Raw genomic sequence first — 23,780 nt, forward strand, 5'->3', positions numbered from 1 at the left:
TTGTGTGACAACAAGCAGCACTGAGTTTTCCGTGCATTAAAATCTACTCGATTCATTCGATCCCAATCAGAAATGGCCAGCAAATCCTGGCAGAGTGTATTATTCACAATCCGCCTCTTGTCCACAAGGTCTCGAAGACTCGGCCTACGGTCGAATGAGTACGAATGGCAGAGATAACTGTCATCCGCAAATGAGTAGATCGGATTCCATGTCTCTGACCCAACAGTCAATTTATGCTCATTGGATGAGAACCCATTTATAACGACTCGAATAGTGCGATCTCTGAGAAAGATCGAAATAAATCGAACGAAGCCATTACCGACACCAAATGCGACAAGCTTTGATAGTAGTGCACCGTACCAGACCCTATCAAATGCCTTGCTTACTACTACGCTACGGTGGCCGGTTTTTAGCGGAAGAATTCAACGTTCGTTCTGGAATGACTAAATTGCTTAGGATTATAATAAAAATCACATTTATCACGCGAAACATTTACTTAAAATTAAAATGATTTGTTTTGTTTGTTTTGATGATATTTGATTATTTTGGATGTGTGTCAGTGCTGCCAACGTTAAATTACAAGGCATTTAGAAGAAAGAGCGTTACAATTAATACGCCATATGCCATGTTACAATTAAGAGGTAGTGTCATTAGCACAACAACAAAAATCAATCCCAAACGAAACTACCTTGAGTGTCTCAAATGGAACATCCTTTCAAGATTTTAGAAAAATATCACAGCAGTGATACCAAGCCTTTGACATTTAGATTTACTGCAAAATCAAAATCAAACTAAAAAAATTGTACTCAGCTGTTCTCATGACTTCACCTTATTAGTGCATTCTGCCCATAAGCTAACGGATCTGCTGGACTGATAAATAAAACAAACCAATTAATTCTATTGTTTTTGCCAAAGGATATCTATCATACGCATTGATATAGTCCTAATGCCTACATGTAAACAAACGAGAACCAAAGTACCATCTCTGCCTGATTGACACACCAAAAAGAAGAGGAATTAGACGACATCGCATATGACAGCTGACAGCATAGAAAAAAAAAACTATTTCGCATACGTCATATAAAAGTTAAAAATGAAAAATTAGAAACATCTAAAATATGTTAAACATATAAGTATATATAAACGAAAAAGTGAATAGACAGACCGACGGATCATCATACAACTATAAATGCATAAATTCGTTTCACCCTTATGTTATTAGTTCCTCCTGAATTGTAATTGATTTCCTTTTTTCCATCTTGAGAATAAATTTATTCTTCTTTTAAGTTGTGAATAAAACAATTCATAGAGCTTTGAATTGCAAAAAAAAAATCGAAAGTAGTCTGTAATTAAACAAACAAACGTGTATGGTGGGTGTGTGTGCATGATTGAATCTCAAATCAGTAGTGTGCAGTGAAGACAGCAGCAGCCTCGCCGCAGCAAGTTGTCAAAAATAAGTACTCAAGAATTTTGCGAGGCCCACAGATACATTTGCAAATTGTTTAAAGTAAATTTATTAACAAAATATTTGGGCGACGAGCAAAGCACATGATGTGGTCGTTCTTTTCGCGCGACTCCTCCAAAGACTTTCCCTACGACATTGGTGAACCTGTGGCAGGTTTTGAAAATCACTCCATATGGACACTGCACAAGGCCAAACGTAAGGCCACCCAAGAGGAGGTATCGGTATTTGTTTTCGATTTACGCAGCGGTTCAGATGCAAAATGTGATCTTGCAAAAGCAGCCCTCAAGAGGCTAAAGACGTTGCGACATCCAAGCATATTGCAATATTTGGATTCACTTGAAACCGACAAATTGTTATATGTGGCCACCGAATATGTTGAGCCCTTGGGTACACATATTGCCAAACTTTCCGCAGATGGGCCACAAAAAGATTTGTATTTAGCTTGGGGTATATTTCAAATAACGGTGAGTGTTTTGCTTACTTTGTGAGTGCATGTGTGTGGCTTAGTGTGTGTGTGTGTGTGTGTGAGGAAGGATGAGAAGAAATCTATATGGAGTAAAATAAAAATGAGTTAATCTCTTTATTTGTTGTGTTCCCCAGCGCGCTTTATCCTTTTTGAACAACGATGGCAGTTTGAGGCACAATAATGTCTCAGTGTGGTCGGTGTTTGTCAATTCATCGGGTGAATGGAAGTTGGGCAGTTTGGAATATGTATCGCCAGCTGATGGCAATCCAATGCCACCCATCAAAGTACCACCCTCATTGGAAGTTTATGATCCACCGGAGAAGAATGATCAAACCAAATTAAAGGCAGCAACAAAATGGTGAGTAATTAATTATTCAAAGAAAAGGTACCCATTGAAGGTATTACAAACATTGGGGACAAGTTCTTGTTGCAAGAGACTTAAGTGAGTTCCATGATTAATTCTCTTCTCTCTTTCTCCTGGCGATTACTTAGATTATGAACTTTGTTGATGACAGATAATTTAGCTTTAATTGTAAATTAGAATATTACACGCCAATGGCGAACAGTGAAGGATTTATTTAAGGCAACGACAAGGAAGCGATATACCATTTAAAGTGTGAAGTAGTAGGCCACTTCAACTACTGGATGCTATTTTGTTGTTGTTGTAGCCACATTTTTTATGTAGCGATCCTCGTCAAGCTCAGTAGGTGAGCAAGCTCGTTACGGTCCATAGAACCAATCGTCGAGGGAACGTCATGGCGGTTGTTTAATTAAAGGTGACAATATAAGTCGCCTTGTCACACCCAGTATCAAAGGCACTCAGTATTTAGGCAAAAACCAGTGCTGTCCGACTTCTCACTGAGACTCTCTACTGGGCAATCCTATGGCAACCGGTTGTACCTACCGGATTGACCCGATGGAGTTCTTCATCGGCCGCCTCAGTGTATAACACACTGCTACAACAACTCTACACTCGATATCGCTTGACTGTAATTGCAGCCACTCCGTGTACAGAACATCCCACCATCCGTAGCCTCTGGACATGCCAGTAGCTCCCAGCCGAACTTAAAATTGAGGTTAAGTAGGCCATGAAAGCTTCACTGGATATCTTTTGTGGGACGATTAACGTTGTGCAGGAGTCCTTCAGATTCTGAAGATACCTCGCTGAGTTATAGTTAACTTACCGGTTTGACCCGATGCAGTCCTTTAACAAGGACTAACGCCTCAGTGCACATCAAACTGCTACAGCAACAAAAGTTCGTTGTTTTCTGCGGCTACCCTGAAAATTGTCATAAATGTCTTCAAAGTAACTCCATGCCAATAAGTCTCTCATCCCACGGTATGGATGTAAGCATTTGATCATTAAATTAAGGAACAAGCAGCTGCCAGTACGTCTTCATGAAGTGTTCGGCGGTTGACAGTTGCTCTCAACATGTGTTACATAGAAGAAAATGGGGACCGTCTTGCATATTCAACGAGATTTTATCAATGTAAAGTCAATTTGTACCACTGCGTTGGACATGAGGATTTAGCTTTGATGGAGAACTGGGATAGTATCATGTAAGGAACTGTTTTTTTTTTAAACAAGGGAGCATTGTTTGGAAATCTGTCTTTTTTCAATACCACAGTATTGGCAGACCAAATTCTCTGGATAAATCATATTTGCATTTGAAGCAATTCCCGTCAAGCTCGTTCCGGTCCGGACCGATCACCGCGGGAACATGATAACCATTGGTTATTTAAAGGCGCCAACATTTCACCTTGTCATATCGAGTATCACAAGCACTCAGTATTTAAGCAAGAGCTGGTTTATCCCGGTCTCTCAATGACTCTCTCTACTCGATACCGCCAATTATCGCCAGTGCATTTGCAGCTACTCCGTATGTAGGTCAACATACCAATGTGACTACAACACCAACAACCGTGCCGGACGAGGACGCTTGATTTGGCGGTACTCCTCCCTTCGGACGGAAGATTGAAGTCACCAAGAAGATTGAAGTCACTTAAGAATAAAGTAGTCGTACAACCCCTTAGGTTATAACGTTGTTCAGGCTGAGCATTTTACCATATTGGCGCTTACGATGAATGATATATGTATGTGCACATTCCGGTTGCACTGAATTGTCTGGTTTTTGGTCTTGTGTGCCTTCTGAGGTCTTGTTTTTGGTCTTGTATGCCTTCTGAGGTCTGGTTTTTGGTCTTGTGTGCCTTCTGAGGTCGTAACTTGTAAACGAGAGCAAGACGTACCTCCGGACCACGGAAATATAAAGAGAAATAGCTTTTTCGATAGTTGACCGGGTTCATATCACGAATTGGGCGAGCCCCTTGTTTTAGAATTGTGCTCCATGATGGCTACCTTAAGGTGATGTGTTATAAAAATATGGTGTTCACGGCGTTCAAAGTCATGCGGACCAGTTTTTTGCCAATGGATTTATCCCTTATTCTGGGTCTGAGGAAGCAGGATATCAGTCTACTGATTTTAGTGCTAAAAGGCTAAAAAATGCTAAGTTGCCATTATTGATGTCGAGCTTTTTGCCACGAAGGGATACGTGTAAGGTAACAATTATTCTACTGTTTTCCTAATTCAGACAGGCTGAATTGAAGTTTGTGTTTAGGAATCCTAATTCAGCGAAGCTGAATTGAATTTTTCACATAGAAAACCTAATTCAACCAGGCTGAATTGAAGTTTTTCTATAGAAAACTTATTTCAGCGTTGCTGAATTGAAGTGTTTACAAAAAAAACCTAATTTAGCCAGGCTGAGTTGAAGTTTTCCCAGAAAAAACCTAATTCAGTCAGGCTGAATTGAAGTTTTCCCATAGAAAACCTAATTCAGCCAGGCTGAATTGAAGTTTTCCCATAGAAAACCTAATTCAGCTAGGCTGAATTGAATTTTTCCCATAGGAAACCTAATTCAGCCAGGGTGAATTGATTTTCTCCCATAGAAAACCTAATTCAGCCTGGTTGAATTAAGTTTTGCCATAAAAAACCTAATTCAGCCAGGCTGAATTGAATTTTTCCAATTGAAAACCCAATTCAGTCAGGCTGAATTGAATTGAAGTTGAACCTAATTGAAGTTTTCCAAAAGAAAACCTAATTCAGCCAGGCTGAATTGAAGTTTTCCCATAAAAAACCTAATTCAGCCAGGCTGAATTGAAGTTTTCCCTAATTCAGCCAGGCTCAATTGAAGTTTTCCCAGAGAAAACCTAATTCAGGCAGGCTGAAATGAAGTTTTTCCATAGAAAACCTAATTCAGCCAAGCTGAAATGAAGTTTTTCCATAGATAACCTAATTCAGCCAGGCTGAATTGAAGTTTTCCCAGAGAAAACCTAATTCAGCCAGGCTCAATTGAAGTTTTCCCAGAGAAAACCTTATTCAGCCTGGCTGAATTGAAGTTCTCCCAGAGAAAACCTTATTCAGCCTGGCTGAATTGAAGTTTTCCCATAGAAAACCTAATTCAGCCATGCTGAATTGAAGTTTTCCCAGAGAAAACCTAATTCAGCCAGACAGAGTTGAAGTTTTCCCAGAGAAAACCTAATTCAACCAAGCCAAATTGAAGCTTTTCCATAGAAAAACTAATTCATCCAAGCTGAATTGAAGTTTTTTCATAGAAAACCTAATTCAGCCATTCTGAATTGAAGTTCTCCCAGAGAAAACCTTATTCAGCCTGGCTGAATTGAAGTTTTCCCAGAGAAAACCTAATTCAGCCATGCTGAATTGAAGTGTGTCTATAGAAAACCTAATTCAGCCAGGCTGAATTGAAGTTTTCCCAGAGAAAATCTAATTCAGCCCAGCTAAATTGAAGTTTTTCCATAGAAAACCTAATTCAGCCATGCTGAATTGAAAAGTTTCCATAGAAAACCTAATTCAGCCTGGCTGAATTGAAGTTTTCTCAGAGAAAACCTTATTCAGCCAAGCTGAATTGAAGTTTTTCCATAGAAAACCTAATTCAGCCAAGCTGAATTAAAGTTTTTCCATAAAAAACCTAATTCAGCTTGGCTGAATAGAAAAAACCATAGAAAGCCTAATTCAGCAAGGTTGAATTGAAGATATCCCATAAAAAACCTTATTCAGCCAGGCCAAATTGAAGTTTTCCCATAGAAAACCTAATTCATCCAGCCTGGATTGAAGTTTTCCTATAGAAAACATAACTCTTACTCACTCATTAGCTTTTGTTTAAAGATACATAGATAACTGAAAGAAAAAAATGTTTGCAAATTTTTACATTAAAAAATTATTTTTTTTTTGCAGTTCCGCCGATATGTGGGGTTTAGGGTGCCTGGTCTGGGAATCCTTTAATGGACCATTGAGAACAAGATCTAGCCTCAAGGATATCGACAGCATTCCAAAATCATTGCAATCTCTATATTGTGAATTAGTTGGTGCATCACCCTCAAATCGTCCAAATCCTGCTGATATTATTACGCGTTGCCGTAAACCGGGAGGATTTTTCAAAAACGATTTGGTCGATACGCTATTGTTCCTGGAAGAAATACAAATAAAAGATAAGGCCGAAAAGAATCGTTTCTTTTCCGGTCTTACATTACATTTAGATAACTTTCCTGATACAGTATGCAAGTAAGTATTGTTATATTGAAACTCTTAGTTTTTGGTTGGCAGCGATAAGAATCTTTTTTTTTTCTCTATTTCTATGTGAAGACATAAAATATTACCACAACTGATAACGGCGTATGAGTATGGTGATGCTGGTTCAGCGGTATTGGCACCCATGTTTAAAGTAGGAAATGTCAAATATTTTTTGAGAAATTGTTTTTAATGTTTGTCATAATCTTTTGTTTAGTTGGGAAAACTTTTGGATGAAACTGAATATCAAAAACGTATCGTACCCTGTGTAGTTAAACTATTCGGCTCTACAGATCGTGTAACACGATCACGTTTATTGCAACAATTGGAACTGTTTATTGCTCATCTGCAGCCTCAAGTGGTGAATGATCAGATATTCCCTCAGGTAGCTCATGGATTTCTCGATACAAACTCCACCATACGAGAGCAGACTGTTAAGGTAAGTTTGTGGCAATTGAAATTTTGATCTAAGCCCTCTTCATGGAGTTTGTTTCTCATAGTCCATTATACATTTGGCTCCTAAATTGAATTACAACAATTTAAATGTGGAAGTTTTAAGACATTTTGCACGCCTGCAAGCTCGTGACGATCAAGGAGGAATACGTACGAATACCACCGTGTGTTTGGGCAAAATTGCACCTCATTTACATCCGCAGGTTAGTAAAGAATGTTAATCTCTTGTGGGAGTTTTGATTTTAACCTACAATTGTTTTTTTGTTTATAGGTACGACAGCGCGTTTTAGTCTCTGCTTTTATAAGAGCCATGCGAGATCCTTTTCCACCCGCCAGGGTAGCCGGAGTTTTAGCTTTAGCTGCCACTCAACAATATTTTTTGTTGAAGTAAGTTTTTAACTACATAACCAAAAACATGATTTTAAATGGCCACAAAAAGACTAAACAGATCAGAGAAGTTTTGTAGTTCTTATTTTGACACTTCAATTTCGTGCCTTTTAAAACTGTTTTTGGTTTGTTCCCCCTCAGTTTGTTGAGAATGGATTTCTTAAAATTATTTTGTCTTTTATAACATATAGTGAAGTTGCAAATCGTGTCTTACCTGCATTGTGTTCGTTAACTATCGATCCCGAGAAAACGGTGCGAGACCCTGCCTTTAAAACTATACGGGGTTTTTTGGGCAAATTGGAAAAAGTCTCAGAAGATCCTAGTCTAAGAGAAACTATGGGTAGGTTGAGTATTATCAATGCCTTCTTCAGTCTTGTAGTTTTTTAACTCAATTTTGTTTCTATTTTTATGTAGAGGCCGATGTTCACACAGCCACCCCCTCAATTGGCAATGCTGCTGCAACATGGGCTGGTTGGGCTGTCACAGCTGTTACTTCGAAATTTTATCGCAGCCAAAGTGATTCCTCAAGACCCAGACCACCATTAACAGGACGGAATTTATCAAAACCTGCATCGTTAGGTATGTATTGAAAGTCAAAGTTAATGTTAAAAAAGAGATATGAAAGAAGAAGAAAAAGAAAGGATGTTGGAATCAACGCACATGACAAAAAATTTGGTACTACTCCGCTAAAGCTTTATTGTATGTGATGAGTATCAGCATAGATTTCTTCAGAGCCATGTTATCTGTGATCTCTGTAATAAGACGCTCCTCGTGGTTCTTGACATTTTGAACGCTTTTGATACGGTCAACTATGTCACGCATTTTGAGGAAATCGCCAATACGTCCCTCCGGCCATGCCTGAGGCGTTGGTTTGCAAATTATTTGTGTGGTCGCCAGTCGTATGTTAAATGTGGGGTAAACAAGTGGAAGGCCCCTAAAGTGAATCAGAGAGTTCATCAGGGTGATATCTGCGGCGCGGTTATCCTCTACCTGTCCTATATTCTTATTGGATGAGATTTAACCTGACCCATAGTCATATCAAATGGGGACGATTGTAGGATCATAGCTTCATGTTGATGGAATCTGTGATAGGTAAAATATAAACTTTGTCCATCTTGCAGCATATTTCAGCTACATTGTTCACTACATGTACAGCCGTATGTGAGAGTCATGGGGCGTTACAATGCCGACCGCCAACTATGTCAAAATACTTGGTGTCGGTGAATTCGCTGGGGCGGGCAGTATAATGAGAATTAGAATAGCCAGAATACGGCTCTACAAACAGCGATAGGCGATAGGTCATAGTTCTCATGTTGACCACCTTCATCAGCAAACAGACATCCCTCCTGGTCAAAGAGAGAATTATGTTGTTGTAGCCACATTTGCAAGTGGAGGTGGCGATCCTCGTCAAGCAAGCACGTTCCGGTAAATACAACCGATCGCCGCGGGAACATGATGTCCATTGCAGTTGCAGCTACGCGGAAACATGATAACCATTGCAGTTGCATCTACTCCGTATGGTGAATTCCACTATCCGTAACCTGTGGACGCTACCGGGCTAGCTTCCAGCTAAGCTTCCCGTGATAACGAAGAACACCACACAGATTGGAGCTCAAAGTTTCAACCTGTGTGATGCTCATCCGGGATAACGATAGGCATCACTGGGAAGAAAGAATTATATGTTGTCTAAGTAACTACTAGGCGGCATCGTTGTAGCCATCCAATTCATCATCTTATGGGCAGGACACCACCGTCCAGAGACATCAAGTTGGTTGACCCAACTTAGGCCTTCAAGACCTAGAGACTGAAAAAAAGAGAAAGAGAGAGGGAGAGAAAGATAGGGAAAGAAAGGGAGCGGGAGTGAGAGTGAATGAGAGAGAGATATAGCGAGGGGAGATCGAGAGAGGGAGTGAGAAGAGAGAGTGTGGGAGAGAGAGTGAAAGAGAGATAGGGTGAGGGAGAGTAAGAGAGGGGGGAGAGAAAGAGAGGGAGAGGAAAAGAGAGGGAGAGAGAGAAAGAGGGAGAATGAAAGAGAGAGAAAAACAAAGAGAGAGAAAGTGAGAGAGAAAAGAGACAGAGTTGCAAGCGTGCGGGAATCGTGGGTTTGATTCCCACCAGAGCCGTGGTTAAAGTGATTATGTTTAGAAAATAGACTGCCACTCTAACCTACTGCTTCGCTTGACGTTGAACGCCTCGGTTTAAATCCCGCCGAGATCATCAGAAATTTTTTTTAGCGGTGGTTATCCACTCCTTTCATAGGTAAAAAGCCGTAAAAACGTCTCTACCTGCTGAGAGTGAGCATCAACCTAAAACTCTACTTCTTCAGGTTATTCTGGCATTGGCACGACATTTATGAGGAAGTCAGCCATATAAAACTTCTTTACTTACTGTTATTTGATTCTACTGCAGAAGAGTGAAAACCTGATTGTGAGGGAATTTCAGATTCAGCCCGGTCGAACTTAACGCTGTTCTATTTGTACTAATTTATGATCTACTAGCTGGCCCAGTATGCTTCATTAGCTGCACCCTAAAACGGATTTTTAAAATTTAATGTTTCTTTTAATGTTATGATGTCTATATCCAGACGCCTTAGATAATTGTCTCCAAATTCGAACTTCAGATTCGTTCAATACTTTCAAAGTCCTTTCACTTGAGTCCTTTTCATTTAAGTCCTATTCCACTTTTAAAGAACTTTCTTTTAAGTCCTATGGGTTGCCCAAAAAGTAATTGCGGATTTTTCATATAGCCGGCGTTGGCAAATTTTTTCACAGCTTGTGACTCTGTAATTGCATTCTTTCTTCCGTCAGTTATCAGCTGTTACTTTTAGCTTGCTTTAGAAAAAAATTGTAAAAAAAGTATATTTGATTAAAGTTTATTCTAAGTTTTATTAAAAATGCATTTACTTTCTTTTAAAAAATCCGCAATTACTTTTGGGCAACCCAATATACTTTTACATACTGTCCCGAAAGGTCAACATGTACTGTTTGGGATTTTGAATTTTTATGTAGCCTACCAACACACAAACTATCTAACAAAGCCAAAAATAAAGTTTTTAAGTCTAAAAAACAAAAACAAACTGGCATTTGCAAAAGAAATCAAGTAAAAAGGCGTTATCTTGATACCCCCCACCTCGGGTGTATATGTAAACCACCTTTCTTCAAAATCCAGTGAAAATTTCATACATTATGCCCCATAGCAGCTATAACGAAATATGGTCCGATTTGGACCAAATACTAATAAGTACAAGTCATTGTTCAATTGTGTATAACAAAATATTGGACTTTTTAGTAGCCTTTTATGTGGCCAAGACTTTAAATCGAGATATCGGTCTATATGACAGCTATCTGGACCGATTTGGGCCAAGTTGCAGAAAAACGTCGAAGAGCCCAACACAACTCACTGACCCAAATTTTTGCGAAATGCACCTTTTATGGCCCCAAAACCCTTTAATCGAGAGATCGGTCTATATGGCACCTATATCCAAATCTGGATCGATCTGAGCCAAATTGAAGAAGAATGTGGAAGGGGTTAACACAACTCACTGTCCCAAATTTCGGCGACATCGGACAATAAATGCGCCGTTTATGGACCCAAAACCTTAAATCGAGAGATCGGTCTATATGGCAGCTATATGCAAATTTTGATCGATCTGATCCAAATTGCAGGAGTATGTCGAGGGGCTGAACACAACTCACTGTCCCAAATTTCGGCGACATCGGACAATAAATGCGCTTTTTATGGGCCCAAAACCTTTAATCAAGAGATGGGTCTATATGGCAGCTATATCCAAATCTGAACCGATCTGGGCCAAATTACAGAAAGATGTCAAGGGGCCTAACACAACTCACTGTCCCAAATTTTGGCAAAATCGGACAATAAATGCGTCTTTTATGGGCCCAAAACTTTAAATCGAGAGATCGGTCTATATGGGAGCTATATCCAAATCAGAACCGATCTGGGCCAAATTAGAGAAAGATGTCAAGAGGCCAAACACAACTCACTGTCCCAAATTTTGGCAAAATCGGACAATATGGGCCCATTTATTGTACCGATCGAGAGATCGGTCTATGTGGCAGCTATATCCAAATCTGGACCGATATGAGCCTTATTGAAGAACGATGTCGAAGAGCCTTACACAACTCGCTGTCCAAAATTTAGCTAAAATCGGACAATAAATGCGCCTTTTATGGGCCCAAAACCTTAAATAGAGAGATCGGTCTATATGGTAGCTATATCTAAATCTGAACCGAACTGGGCCAAATTGCATAAAGATGTCAAGGGGTCTAACACAACAATTTTGGTAAAATCGGACAATAAATGGATATTTTATGGGCGCAAGACCTTAAATCGAGAGATAGTTCTATATGGCAGCTATATCCAAATCTATACCGATCTGGTCCAAATTGGAGAAATATGTCGAAGGGCTTAACACTACTCAACACTGTGCCAAATTTCAACAGAATCGGACAATACATGTGGCTTTTATGGGCCTAAGACCCTAAATCGACGGATCGATCTATGTGGCAGCTATATCTAAATCTGGACCGATCTGGGCCGAATTTTAAGAAGGATGTGAATGGGCGTAGCACAACTCATTGTCCCAAATTTCACCAAAATCGGATAATAAATGTGGCTTTTATGGGCCTAAGACCCTAAATCGGCGGATTGGTCTATATGGGGGCTATATCAAGATATAGCCCATCGTCGAACTTAACCTGCTTATGGACAAAAAAAAGAATCTGTGCAAAGTTTCAGCTTAATATCTCTATTTTTAAAGACTGTAGCGTGATTTCAACAGACAGACGGACGTGCGTGGCTAGATCGTCTTGGATTTTGACACTGATCAAGAATATATATTTACTTTAAAGGGTCGGAAATGGATATTTCGATGTGTTGCAAACGGGATGACAAAATGAAAATACCCCCATCCTTCGGTGGTGGGTATAAACAGACATTGCACCACCCCTTAAAATAAACAATAATACTGCACTAACTGAGCAGGATCGTTCATAACACTATTTTTTTCTAATTTGCACTTCACACACAATAAATGTGCTGCCATTGTTGATGTTAGCCGTTGTCACTATCATGAAATAAAACCCGACAACTTATTACAAAATACATAGTGGTCTAAAACAGGTCTGCCCAGAAGACCGGAGTTGAGTTTTTGAGGTCGAAGTCGGAGTCGGACTATTGAGTCGATGCGGAGTTTGGCTCGGAATTAAGCACGCTTGCCCCGACTCCGAATCGCTTTTCGACTCCGGCTTAATACTTCGACTTAGATCCGACCTGGGGTCGGAGTCAAGGGCTCGACTCCGCAGACCTGGTCTAAAGAAGAAGCATAAGCAATTATCTGACCCCAGTGTATTACAAACCAAGCACACCAGCCACTATCTTTATCTTTCACACATCCAACTTGTATCTCTCTTACTCTTACCTCTCTCTCGTATTTTTACCCAAATACTATAGTTGTAATATGGCTTAGCATTATGTGTTAAGTAATTTACTTAATTTAGTATGTTCTATTTCGAATTTAAAAATATCCAGCCTTATCTCGCACCTTTGTGCCAAGAGTGACCTTCATGTAAAATTTCATGTTTGTCGGTTCAGTCAATTCCTCTATATATCTGTATATATAGATGCATATTTTTCGAAATTAAACCAATAAATAACTAATAAACCCCTTTGCTCTTTCGATTTCAGAACAACCATCTAGCAGTAGTCTATCGACGACGACATCATCTGTAACGTCCATGACATCTTTGGAACATGAAAGCAATGATACATCTGCCTCTGCCTCCGACTATGGTAACAATGATTGGGACAATGAAAATTGGGGCGAAATGGATGTAAGTTTCTAGTAGGGCTTAGTACATAGTTTTTTCCTAAGGAGCAAACATATTAAACTCTTAGACCTCGCAGGATCCCAGTTCGCCAATGGCTGGCTCCCCCAACAATGGACCCTTGACGGCGACGGCTGCCCTAACGGAAGTAAGAGACGGTTGGGACAATGAGGAATGGGGTAGCCTGGAAGAAGATCCGGTAAGGTTTTTCATTATCATTTTTCATCTACAAATTTACTATTTTATTGTCTTTTCTTTTTTTCTATTTAAAACTAGGGCGAAGAAGAAGCTCAAGAGCAAGAACAACAACAAATGCAATTACGACAATCACCCATACGACCACATCAACAGCAACTGCAGCAACATCAATTGAACGAATTAATTGAACCTTTAGCTAAACTTAACTCACACAATACATCACCCTCCAAATCGACTCTAGGCTCGACCTCACTATCGTCAAGTCTACGACCAAAAGATATGTCAGCAAATCTATCATCGGCTAGTAATACAACCACATCACCGACACCATTCCTTAATTGTAACAATGTAAGTCCTCCTCAACAGAAATCGCCGCATCATATGAATAATTCAACGAATAGCAATGCCAATTGGAATAGTGATTCCTGGGCAGATGGCGAATTTGAACCTATTGATGAGCCAATAACGGGTAAGTCATAACAAGTTTTTTCTCCTATACTTAGACACAGTTGTGTGTATTTGGTGGTATTTCATGTGGGTTTTTTTTGTTTGGGTAAAACTCTAAGCAATAACTTGAAGCTTGCGCTTGTATATATCGAACTAATTTTATTTTATTGTATATCGCTTTTCAAATATTTTTGCATGTCTATATTAATTTTTATTTAATCATGACTCAAAAGCATTTGTTTAATTAATTTCATCATTTTAGCTATGGAATGGCCCTATTACGCATAAAATTAAAACTTGTGTTCGCTCTTTGTTTATTTATTTTATTTGTTTCCAGTAGTAAAAACCCCTTTAATATTTGCAATATATTTCATCCAAATTCATAGAAATACGATCCCAAGTGTCTCAGCACCGCCCAAAACCCCCAGTTATCTTCTTATTATAAAATTGAATTTGTGCTTGTATGTGCTTGTTCCGTATAGACTCAAAAACGGCTGAACCGATTACCTTGAAATTTTCACAGATTGTGTAGGTTGGTCTGGAAGGAAACATAGGCTATATAATTTTTTGATATCGGAAGATCCCCGCCATCTTCCGATAGCGCTCACCATTCACAGCTACGTTACGATTCGCATCATCTATGAAGAAGTACGGTCCAATGATGCCACCAGCCCATAAACCGTTCCAAACTGTGGCTGGACTTTGGCTGCAATGCTACTACCTAAAAATAAAAGTGGACCGATCGGGACAATATGGGACTCAAATGAAAGGTATTCAGGAGTAGAGTACGAATTTCATATTAAAAATTGGATCCAAGTAACTGGGGACCGCCGCAGCCCCAAAAACCTTTAGGGGGTTTTTTGATTTCGGAAGCGGGCGGACCCTCCCCCTTACCCAAAAACACCACCAGTATCAAAAGTGTACCGATCGGGGCAAAAAGGGTATTAAATGAAAGGTATTGGAAAATAGAATACGAATACGAATATGGTATTAAAATATGGGTCGGGCCATCCTAACCCCAAAATTCCCCCAAACAGACATATTGGACGTTCATGTCAATATGGGCCTCAAATGAAAGGTATTCGGGAGTAGATTACGAATCTGGCATGCAAAATCAGATCGAAGTATAGGGGATCACCTTACCCCCCAAAAACGCCTTAAATGGGCATATGACCCATCATGACTATATATATGGGACTCGGTTCCGTAGAATCAAAAACGGACGAACCGATTTTCTTAAATTTTTCGCAGATTGTGTAGGTTTGTCTGGAAGGAAACATAGGCTATTTAATTTTTAGAAATCGGATGGGGGGGCGGACCCTCCCCCTTACCCGAACAATGCCATCCAAAACCAAAAGTGGACCGATAGGCACAATATGGGTATCCAATGAAAGGTATTAGAGACTAGAAAACGAATATCGTATTAAAGGTCCAAGTACCCAGCGGGCCTCTCCAACTCAAAAACTCAACGTTCATGTCAATATGTGCCTCAGATGAAAAGTATTCGACAGTAGATTACAAATATGGCATAAAAAATTAGCTCCAAGTAATGGAAGGTCGCCCCACCCCCAAGTACCCCCAAATGGACATATTAGCCGACCATGTCTATATGGGACTCAAATGAAAGGTATTTGGGAGTAGATTACGAATATGACTTTAAAATTTACGTTCAAGTCTAGGTGGCGCTTTTCCTTTCAAAAATAAGTCAAATAGGTTGATTGACCCATTATGACAATATGGGACTCAAATGAAAGGTATTTGAGAGTAGAAAACGAATGTGATATCCAATTTTGGAGCCAAATGTTTGGGGGTCGGCCCTAAAGTACCCCGCTAACTGAACTTTATTTCCGATTATGGCAACATGGAGCTCAAATCAATGGTATTTGGGAGTAAAGAACGAATTTGATATCGATTTTTGGGGCAAAGTGCCGGTAGCCCCAAAATACCCTCCAAACAGTTCATATTTAAAGACCATCGCAATATGGGGCTCACATTAAATGGATTTGGGAGTGCAGAAATGTCTGAGTTGTCATTCCTCCCCTAAAAAGCACTTCCCATTACCCTAATTTTGAAAAACACTAGATCTTGGAGATTGGTAATGCGATTCATTCGTAATTTTTTTTTGCGATCTCGCAGTCAAAACAAAATATGGTTTCTATTCTTAGGGTTGGTGCCTCCGGGGCCTTCCAAAACCTGCCAAATGGGTATATAAACCAATCGCCATGTTTTTGCGGAACTGCCTCACCTCAAAACACCTCCCTATTATATAAAAGCTATTTGATCTTTAGATTGATTGATTTTCTGGAAATTTATACTCATATTCGGGACAAAGTCCTGGGGTCCATCCCACCCTCAAACAGAATTTATTTACCGATCATGCCATTATGACGCTCATATAAAATGTATTTGAAAGTAGAGCACGAAGCGTATATTTACATTAAGGGCCAAGTTTCTCTCTAAACCTGAAATATTTATCATACGATAATATAGGACTCAAAAGAAAGGTAGTTGGGAGTGGAGTAACAATTTACCCAGGAACATCAATGAAAGCTTTCCGATTCAAGTTTAAACCCAATGATAAGGGACTTTTTTATAGCCGAGTCCGAATGGTGTGTCACAGTGCGACACCTTTTTGGGAAGTGTTTTTTTACAAGACCATGCATTGCAAATGACGCTAGCATTAAGAGGGGATAACCACCGCTTTAAATTTTGTCCGATGTTATCGCCAGGATTTGAACGCAGGCGTTCAGTGTGATAGGTGAACAGTGGCACAAACTCGATATACACATTCAGGGCGAAGTGTCCGCACCCTATAAAGATATTAGAGAGTTAAACAAGGCCCCGGTGGGGCCCGGTACAGCTAGTACATTTATACCGATTGGGGCAAGGTGAAACCTTTTCACCGCTTCCGCTACCAAAGTCTCTTGAAAGATTTTAGACTCGCCTCAAACGCTGCATGATCTACAGACTCCCTTTTGTATGGCGGAAACACTCGCTCTAGATCATAAAGGATGATTTTTTTGAGGTTAGGATTTTCATGCATTAGTATTTGACAGATCACGTGGGATTTCAGACATGGTGTCAAAGAGAAAGATGCTCAGTATGCTTTGACATTTCATCATGAATAGACTTACTAACGAGCAACGCTTGCAAATCATTGAATTTTATTACCAAAATCAGTGTTCGGTTCGAAATGTGTTCAAATTTTGACAAATTTTGTTCAGCGATGAGGCTCATTTCTGGTTGAATGGCTACGTAAATAAGCAAAATTGCCGCATTTGGAGTGAAGAGCAACCAGAAGCCGTTCAAGAACTGCCCATGCATCCCGAAAAATGCACTGTTTGGTGTGGTTTGTACGCTGGTGGAATCATTGGACCGTATTTTTTCAAAGATGCTGTTGGACGCAACGTTACGGTGAATGAACACATTTCGAACCGAACACTGATTTTGGTAATAAAATTCAATGATTTGCAAGCGTTGCTCGTTAGGAAGTCTATTCATGATGAAATGTCAAAGCATACTGAGCATCTTTCTCTTTGACACCATGTCTGAAATCCCACGTGATCTGTCAAATACTAATGCATGAAAATCCTAACCTCAAAAAAATCACCGTTTATAAATCCAACCTGACGTATCTGGGCGATCGTTGTTTTTCCGGAAGATGATGATTTAGATTGCCCTGCAATAATAGTCCAGTAGATAATGCTTAGACAACATATTGGCATAGTACCTCACAAATGTTTCTAGCATTAGGAGGGGATAATTCCTACGCTACCTTGGCCTCCTCGGTCAACCTATCTCAGATGTCATTAAAGTTGGGGCCTGGAGCCATGCTCGTACATTGTCCTATGGGACGTGGTTAAAGAATGCCGAAGATGTCATCCCACCTTGTAGAACTCCCTATTGTACTATACGGGGCTTTGATTTCTTGTTCCTAAGGCTCACATACGACTTGGATCCCGAATTATTTCTGAGGATCGTTCAACGTTGACCTGGCCCAAGGATTATGTAGGCGATGGCCTCAAAAAAGCCTTGATTACCAATAATCACGACGACCGTCATATTGCATGGCTTGGCCTGATTGGAACTCGGCATACATGTGCAGTGATGACTTGCGAAGCCTACGTGGTGATATGCAATTTAAGGAATCCATGCTGATGCACATGGAATTTCTGCAAGTTTTTCTCTTCTCGAACTCACTCTTGGCTCCAGTAGCGGGATCACTGCCCATTTTATAGACATAGGATCTCGGAGTCAGATTGAGAATCTTGTTTATGTATTCGGCTCTCGGTACATTTAGGTTCTATGCCATCAGTGTAGACATCCCGGGACCAGGCCAGATTATGTCAGTCCATGGTGAGAATTATGGGGAGGTGGTCTGACCCCAAAGAGATGACGGCAGGGGATGCAATAGAAATGTCTGGCGAGCTTCTGCACCTCCTCGTAATCCTAGTGGGGGCATCCTAATTCACCGTGCAAAACGTGGAGCCTTCAATCTGCTCTGCCAAAGCCATGCCACGCTGGTCGTTACCTAGGGTTGAATGCCATGAAATGTGATGAGCATTAAAGTCCCCTAGAACCAGACGATTTTGGCAAGATAGTAACCCACTTAAGTCGGGGTTGTAAGCTTGGCCATTAATTGGGACACAGCTACCCACCTGCGGTAAGTACACGTTGCTCTATCTCTGCCGATGCACTCCATGTAGGGGTCACTAGCGCCAGGCGCAGGCGAGATGGGTCTATATTGCACGGAATGGTAAATCACGAAGGCCAATCCCCCACCTCCATTCCTTGAGCGATTCTTATGTAGCCGTGACAACTGTGCAAACTGCAGGTGTTGGTCAGCTTTGTCGTCTGGATCTCTGCGACCAATATGTTCTTCCGACTCATAAAATCCCCAATCTCATCGATCTTGACACGGAGATCGTTGCAGTTTAGTTGCAAAAATGATACACTTCCCGGCACTGGGCTGGCAATATTGGGGCTGGGATGCTGCTGTTGCGTATATAGTCGCTCGGGAGAGGACGGGGGTCACAAAGTCTGACGACGAGGACGCAGAAGGCGACGACGACGCATGTGGCGCCTTTAAATAACCAATGGACATAACGTTTCCGCAGCGATCGGTCCTATGTATCGGAACGAGCTTGCTCATTTATAGAACTTGACGAGGATCGCTACTTCCATACCAATGTGGAGGTAGCGAAACTAAATTTTTTCTACATCTCAGGAAGCAAATATTTTGCTGGGTATAATTGTAATAATAAATTCACGTATCAACATATTTATAACTCTCTTATCATCTTACCACTTTAAAAGACTAATCACGAGTCACTCTCCCATGTAATATACCATTCCATTCATGATAACTATGATATTTTATAGTCTGGCTTTTTTGTGTTCTATTGTCTGTCATTCTACCTTACTCTCACTACAGTTGTAATTTGAATTAGAAAACACTTAAACAACTGTAGTAGGGTGGTATGGTAGGTTATATTTGATTATAATGGGCGCCTGCACTAAGAATCTCTGTAAAACAATAGTGTGGGGGAAGCTCTTAAATCAAATGAGAATCTCTCTCTCTCTCTTATTCTCCTAGTGAGACCAAGAGAATACAACATTGTTTTAGTTTGCATTGCATTGGTAGTGGTTTTTGAAAATACATACACATTGTTATGGTCTAACCTGTACATTTGTCTTTATTATTTAAGTGATGGCATTTTTCTTCCACTGCTTTGATGTTTGTTTGTTGTTTATAATTAACAATCATTATTTGTTCATAGTGCACATAAACAAATTAACCATTTCATTTAAGTGTTTTCTAATTAAATGTAAAGCATTAAAAAAAAGGAAATCTAACAGTGATGTTTACTTAAAAAAAGAGAAAAACCAAAATTAAAAACAATTTAATTGAAAACATGTTACAGGCAATGCCAAACTTGATGAAGCTCGAAGAAAACGTGAAGAAAAGAAACTACAGCGTCAGCGTGAACTAGAAGCACGTCGTGCACAACGTAACAGTGGCCCAATGAAATTGGGCGCCAAAAAGCTTTAAAATAAGAAAAATAGGAAATCATTTGACAGCATCTCCGATTTTTATTTAATTTCAACTTCTTATACGACAAATGTCAAATGTATTTCAAAAAATGTCTATGTTTAAATTTTTGTTTATTGTATTTTATTTTTTTTTTTTCGTTTTTGGACTTTTGTAATTGTGTATTTGTAAACTTATAAACATAGTAAACTATTATTATTATTATTATATATATATAAAATATATACATACATATTTGTATTTGTTGTCTTTTTGTTTTATTTTTTTCCTAAAACTAAGCAGAGGAATACACAAAAACATTTTTAGCCTAATTATGCAATATTAAAAAAAAAAACAATTTGCATGCTCCAAATTGAAAAGTGAATGAAAAACAAATCCAAATCCAAACACATACACAAACATATTATTAGTAAATAAATTAAATAAAAAAATACTTTACGCATTGAATGCGCTTCGTAAAAACCAGAATATTATAAATAAAGCGGGAAACGTATTATTAAAACGTTGTCTCCCTCATCTCCTGATCCTGTATTCATAATACACAAATAATCCATATATACATATTTTTTTTTTGTTTTTTTGTAACCTTTTTAGGAACTTAGCTAAACAATTTTACTAATTAAGTAATCATTGACATATACACAAAGATATATAAATAATACGAAATGATATGTATAAAAACAACTGATATTAGCTATATAAAAAAAACTATACATATAATTAATTGAGGAAATAAAATAAATTCCAAATTTATGTGTAAGACATTATCTTTTTTGTTTTGCTAGAATGTAATTTTTACCGAAATGTATCGGTAATTCTAATTTTGTTTGGTATCCACTAAAGGGTGCTCCTTTCTTTATACTCACTAGCAGTGTGGCAGCTGCCACTAGTGGCAGTTGCCCAACAACAAAATATTGAGTACACTATCTGTCAAAATCAGTGATTAGTGCAACTCTGATTTTGTGTATGCAACAAGTTCGCGCCATTTTTCGTTGTTTGTGTGTGCCATGGTTCTTTACTATAAAACACACATACAACCAAAACTCATTGACAGATAGTGCACTTCGCGAGAAAAAAATGTACTCAGCTGTTGACGGTACACACATGGTTGTTGTTGTAGTAGCAGTGTGTTATACACTGAGGCGGCAGCCCTTGCCGATGAAGAACTCCATCGGGTCAATTCGTTACGTACAACCGGCTGCCATGGGATTGACACTACCTGGTAATTATGTCATGCTCACTAGTTCGTTCAGTGAGCTATTTTGGTTTTTATAGCTAAATGTTTATTCTCTTTCACTTTTTCACATGACAGCTCAGCTGTTTTGGCTTGTACCACACATGTTGCCACCAAGAGGGTGAGAAAAAGAAGAGTTGGTTTTAGCCCGATTTATGGGATCATAAATGACAAAAGTTAATGACACAACATGTTTGAATTGCTTACGTTATTTCGGTTTTTATACCCATTTAGTCTTTCCGTTTGACACAGATCGAAATATCCATATCAATACCCATAAAAGTATAAATAAATTTCTGATCGTCGTAAATTCTAAGACGATTTAACTATGTCCTTGTGTCCGTCATCTGTAATCACGCTACAGTCTTTAGAAATTGAGATTTTGAGCTTAACATACTCTTTTATCTTCCATACGCAGGTTAAGTTCTTGAATGGGCCAAATCGGACTATATTTAGATATAGCTGCCATATAGACCGATCTGACGATTTAGGGTCTTAAGCCCGTGAAAGCCGCAATTTTTGTCCGATTTTGCTGGAATTTGAACCAGGAAGTTGTACTAGGGGCTCCGATATTCAAACCGAATATGGTCCATATCGGACTATACTTACATATAGCTGCCCTATAGACCGATATGCCGGTTTAGGATCTTAAGCCCGTAACAGTCGCATTTATTATCCGATTTCGCTGAAATTGGATATAGTGAGTTGTTTTAAGCCTTTCGACATCCGAACCTAATATGAATCAGATCGGACTATATTTAGATATAGCTGTCATATGGACCGATATGTCGATTTAGGGTCTTAAACCCATAAAAGCCGCAAATATTACCCGATTTTGCTGAAATTTGAAATCGCGAGTTTTTAAAAGCCTCCCTATATCCGACCCAAATATGGTTCAGATCGGACAATATTTGGATATAGCTGCCATATAGACCAATCTGCCGATTAAGGGATTTAAGCCCATAAAAGTCGCAGTTATTATCCGATTTCGCTGAAATTTTAAATAGTGAGTTGTTAGAAGCCTTTCCCATAACAGCTGCATTTATTACCCGATTTCGATGAAATTTGAAATTGTGAGTTGTTAGAAGCTTCCCTACATATGATTCTCAAATATGGTTCAGATGGGACTATATTTAGATATAGCTGCCATATAGACCGATCTGCAGATTAAGGGTCTTAAGCCCATAAAAGCCCCAATTATGAGTTGTTTTAAGCCTTCCGACACCCGAACCAAATATGATTCAGATCGGACTATATTTACAATAGATATAGCTGCCATATAGACCGATCTTTCAATTTAGAGTCTTAATCCCATAAAAGTTCCAATTATTACCCGATTTCGCTGAAATTGGAAACAGTGAGTTGTTTTAAGCCTCCCGACATCCATTCAGATCGCACAAAATTTAGATATAGCTGCCATATAGACCGATCTGCCGATTTATGGTCCTAAACCCATAAAAGCCGCAATTATTATCCGATTTCGCTGAAATTTGAAATCGTGAGTTGTTAGAAGCCTCCCTACATCCGATTCAAATATGGTTCGGATTGGAGTATATTTAGATATGGTTGGGTTAGGTTAGGTTAAAAAGAGGGTGCATATATTAATCCGCTCCATGCCACTATGGACATACACCTAAGCCAGTAATCGACTTGTTATGCGCTCTTAAAGCTATCTCTAAAAAGAAAATTTTAAGTTAGGAATTCCGTGCTACTTACAAAATCCTTAATTGTTTTCAATACCACTCCCCTAAGTTGGTTCATGTCTGGTATTGTGTCCCCACCTAAGTGACGCTATCTGTTAGACGCGAAAGTCGGGCAACGACAAAGGAAATGCTCCCACGTCTTATCATCTTCCCCGCATGCCATACAAATGCTAAGCCTCCCGTCATCCGACCAGCACATGATCCAGATCAAAGTTATTTAGTTATAGCTGCAATATAGACCGATCTACCAATTTAGGGTCTTAATTCCATAAATAGCGGATTTATTGCCCGATTTCGCTGAAACTGTGACTTGTATAAGAGTTCTCGGGACCTGTAACTTTTTTGTTAGCTTCTTTTTCAATTAACATTGACTTATGTTTTTCTACAGTTTTGATGTTCCCCCAATTCCTCCTTCTTCTCACTTAGGTGACTTAAGAATGAAACAAAAGAAAATGTCAGATTTCTAATCGTTGTCATTTGCCATTTTTGTGAGGGAGAGAAAATTCATCTATAGAAAATCTATTGTCTGTGTACTATAGGAAATCGCGTTTTTTATTATCTGTAATCACAAGATATCGATAGCTTACCATTATAACTTTACACTGATATTCAATCAAGAACATCTGACTTGCATTAGATAGGACTAAAAAAAAAAACAGTAATTTTTGATCGCTATGAGCCAAGGCGGATTTAATCAGGTGGTCTCAGCTGTTAACAGCCAAGTTTGACGGTATTAAGATGTTAGATTTTTGTTTGCATTCTCTATGTTGTTATCTTCCTTCTCGCATATTCTCTGCCCATTTACGCACACGTATACACACACACAAATTTCTTTGTGTGTTGGCAAAACGTCGATCAGCTTGATGACAAGATGGCGGATTGCAACACATGATTTGTGGTTGTTGTACAAATGAGGCCACCCTTAATTGTTTCTCCATGGCTTTGAGATT

General features: G+C 39.2%; 1 protein-coding gene across 1 annotated transcript; it reads left to right on the plus strand.

Moving 5' to 3' along the window:
* The first annotated feature begins 1,031 nt into the window (after nt 1–1,031).
* On the plus strand, nt 1,032–20,589 carry LOC106096257 (N-terminal kinase-like protein). Its single transcript, XM_013263910.2, has 13 exons — nt 1,032–1,929; nt 2,066–2,289; nt 6,181–6,507; nt 6,589–6,667; nt 6,731–6,952; nt 7,014–7,169; nt 7,238–7,353; nt 7,545–7,693; nt 7,768–7,932; nt 13,057–13,202; nt 13,276–13,395; nt 13,473–13,863; nt 19,766–20,589. Exons 1-13 carry the CDS (start codon nt 1,549–1,551, stop codon nt 19,891–19,893), a joined length of 2,604 nt encoding a protein of 867 aa, XP_013119364.1. The 5' UTR covers nt 1,032–1,548; the 3' UTR covers nt 19,894–20,589.
* Nucleotides 20,590–23,780: the final 3,191 nt, after the last annotated feature.

Source organism: Stomoxys calcitrans, chromosome 2 (genome assembly GCF_963082655.1).
Source record: "Stomoxys calcitrans chromosome 2, idStoCalc2.1, whole genome shotgun sequence".
Lineage (NCBI taxonomy): Eukaryota > Metazoa > Arthropoda > Insecta > Diptera > Muscidae > Stomoxys > Stomoxys calcitrans.

Coding starts and splice junctions, on each gene's coding strand:
- LOC106096257 (XM_013263910.2), top strand. CDS start 1,549: ATGATGTGGTCGTTCTTTTCGCGCGACTCCTCCAAAGACTTTCCCTAC. Junction 2,290..6,180: donor TTAAAGGCAGCAACAAAATG/GTGAGTAATTAA, acceptor TTTTTTTTGCAG/TTCCGCCGATATGTGGGGTT. Junction 6,668..6,730: donor TATTGGCACCCATGTTTAAA/GTAGGAAATGTC, acceptor TCTTTTGTTTAG/TTGGGAAAACTTTTGGATGA.